At 42.5% G+C, this 2590-nt stretch overlaps 1 protein-coding gene across 1 annotated transcript; it reads left to right on the top strand.

Moving 5' to 3' along the window:
- Positions 1–681: 681 nt before the first annotated feature.
- LOC110558768 (large ribosomal subunit protein eL29-like) lies at positions 682–1278 on the top strand. Its single transcript, XM_060378719.1, has one exon. It carries the CDS (start codon positions 733–735, stop codon positions 1156–1158), a length of 426 nt encoding a protein of 141 aa, XP_060234702.1. The 5' UTR covers positions 682–732; the 3' UTR covers positions 1159–1278.
- The last annotated feature ends 1312 nt before the right edge of the window (positions 1279–2590 follow it).

Here is a 2590-nt window from a genome sequence, read left to right as displayed (position 1 = left end):
TCGTGAGCCATCGCCCATCCTGGGTGGACCCGGGTGATTCAGCTGTCTTTGGGTTATTTCTGCTCCTATAATCAGCCATTCACCTATATTCCTGGAAATGACCCAATCAGAACTCCCTGGTTCTCCAGCATGGAGGTAGGTAGTGTCCTTACTTTGAGCTGCCATCTGATCCCTGTCTAGGATAAGCAGACATTTGTTCATGTCTTCCCATGAAAAGTTGTACACAACAGAGACAATCAATTCCACTAATCTTTTTTGACATTGGGATAGCCAATCCGAGAGAGAGAGCACAGATTCTCCTAAAGGAGATGCAGATAGTTCATGAAAGTAAACCGAATTCTAGATCCTAAAACAAGTTTCAACAAATTAATAGGAATAGAATACATACAACATACAAAGTGAACCAAAGATAAACCTACAAACAAAAACAAATAAACTGGCAAGGCTGGAGAGATGGCTCCGCAGTTAAGAGCACTGGCTGCGCTTTCAGGGGACCCAGGGTTGATTTCTAGCACCCATTTGGCAACTCACAACCATTCACAACTCCAGTCCCCTGGGCTCCAGTGCCCTCTTACGGTCTCTGTGGGCATCAGGCGTGTGGTTGACAGACATGCATGCGGAAAAAATTTCCAGACACATAAAATATTTTTTTAAGAGACACTGCAGGAGCTGCGGGTTACTGTGCAGACATGGCCAAGTCAAGAACCACACCACACACAACCAGCCCCGCAAATGGCACAGAAACGGCATCAAGAAACCTGGTCACAAAGATACGAGTCTCTTAAGGGGGTGGACCCCAAACTCTTGAGGAACATGCGCTTTGCCAAGAAGCACAACAGGAAAGGCCTGAAGAAGATGCAGGCAAACAACGCAAAGGCAATGAGTGCACGAGCAGAGGCCATCAAGGCCCTTGTGAAGCCTGCGGCTGTTAAACCCAAGATGCCAAATGGCCCCAGGTGCAAACTCAGCCGTCTGGCTTTCATCACTCACCCCAAGCTTGGGAAGCGGATTCGAAGCTACATGGCTAAGGGTCGTAGGCTCTGCCAACCAAAGCCCAAGGTTCAAACCAAGGCAGAGGCCACAGCTCCAGCTAAGACCCAGGCTTCAGCTCCAGCTCAAGCTCCCAAAGGTGCCCAGGGCCCTGTGAAGGCCCGGTAGGAAAGGCTTCTGCTAATGTGAAGACAGACGGACTGGTGTGACACACCCACCTATACACTATTTACAGATGACCAGGGTCCTATGCTGTTTTTACAAATAAATCTGAGGCAAGATGTGTTAAAAATATATATTTTTTAAATTGACATCTGATATGTGTTTATAAAATGTCCACATATTCAGAACATAAATAATACACTTATAAACAACCCATTAATCAAAAACATAAAAATAAGCATATTGAACTGAATGTAAATGAAAACAGAGCACAGCTGTTTGTGGGCTCTAACCTAAGCAGTATTTAGAGGGGAATGAGGAGAAAATAATGAAAGGAGAAGCCACCAATCGGATAAGAATTTTAAAAAGGTTAAACTGAAATCAAAAGCTGGCTACTTGGGGGGCAGTGGCGAAGGCAGCAGAATCGCCTTAGCCACACTGATCAGCCATGAAGAGTAAGTTCCCGCTGTGACAGGAGGCGTCAGACTCTGAACAATTGATGATAACATATCAACAACTTGGGTGAAGGAGACAGATTCCTTAAAATAAGCAAATTGTTAAAGCTCTTTATAAGACAAACACAAACAGCAGGCCAATATTTGCTTGTTTTTTAAACAAATTTGTTGTAGTACAAAGCTCACAGGGAAAACTACAGGCCCAAATGGCTTCCCTGGTGAATCCTACTACATTTTAAAGGAGAAACAATACTGATGATGCACAAATTTCATTACCTGATAAAAGGCAGTCATGGAATCCCACAACTAATATCGCATTCCATAGTGGAAAGCTGACTCCTTATGTCTAAGACGGGAAACAATAGAAGAACGTTTCACTTTTACACAACACAACATTGCAAAACACGACCAAGGAATTAAGCAATAAAAAGAAAGGAAATGTATGTAGATAATATGATCGCCTGCTGAAAAATAAACCTAATGATTCTAAAAAGGAATGTTGCTAGATATAATAATCTGTCAAGACAAGATGGAAAACTGGAACGTAAAAAGAAAAAAAATGCAATTCACAGTTCCACCAAAAAGTATAAACTACTTAGAGGTAAATTTTAAAATGTGTATGCAATCCCTGGCACCAAAAAGCATGAAAGATGAACTAAAGGTATTATAAATAAATAAATGGAGAGTTATGCCACACTCATGGAAGGATGACTTTTAAATGTAAACCATTCACACATTTACCTGTGTGCCCAAGGTAATAACAATAAAAAAAAAAATAAGCGAAAAAGGTGGAAGCTGAGTAGATGTGATGGCTTCAAAGAGATTTACCCCTTCTTCTTGGGCACTTGAATGATGGTCCCCAGCTGCTGACATTGTTCAGGAGGTTTACGGGGAGGAGTGTGTTACCAGTGGAGGTGGACTGTGCCAATTCCAGTGGGCTTTCTGGTTTCTCTGAAGTTCTACACGTGACCTCTCAACTGCTG

The sequence above is a fragment of the Meriones unguiculatus genome, chromosome 3, assembly GCF_030254825.1.
Source record: "Meriones unguiculatus strain TT.TT164.6M chromosome 3, Bangor_MerUng_6.1, whole genome shotgun sequence".
Taxonomy (NCBI): Eukaryota; Metazoa; Chordata; class Mammalia; order Rodentia; family Muridae; genus Meriones; species Meriones unguiculatus.
The sequence above is the reverse complement of the archived record's forward strand: the minus strand, read 5'-3'. Positions and strand labels throughout refer to the sequence as shown.

Coding starts and splice junctions, on each gene's coding strand:
- LOC110558768 (XM_060378719.1), top strand. CDS start 733: ATGGCACAGAAACGGCATCAAGAAACCTGGTCACAAAGATACGAGTCT.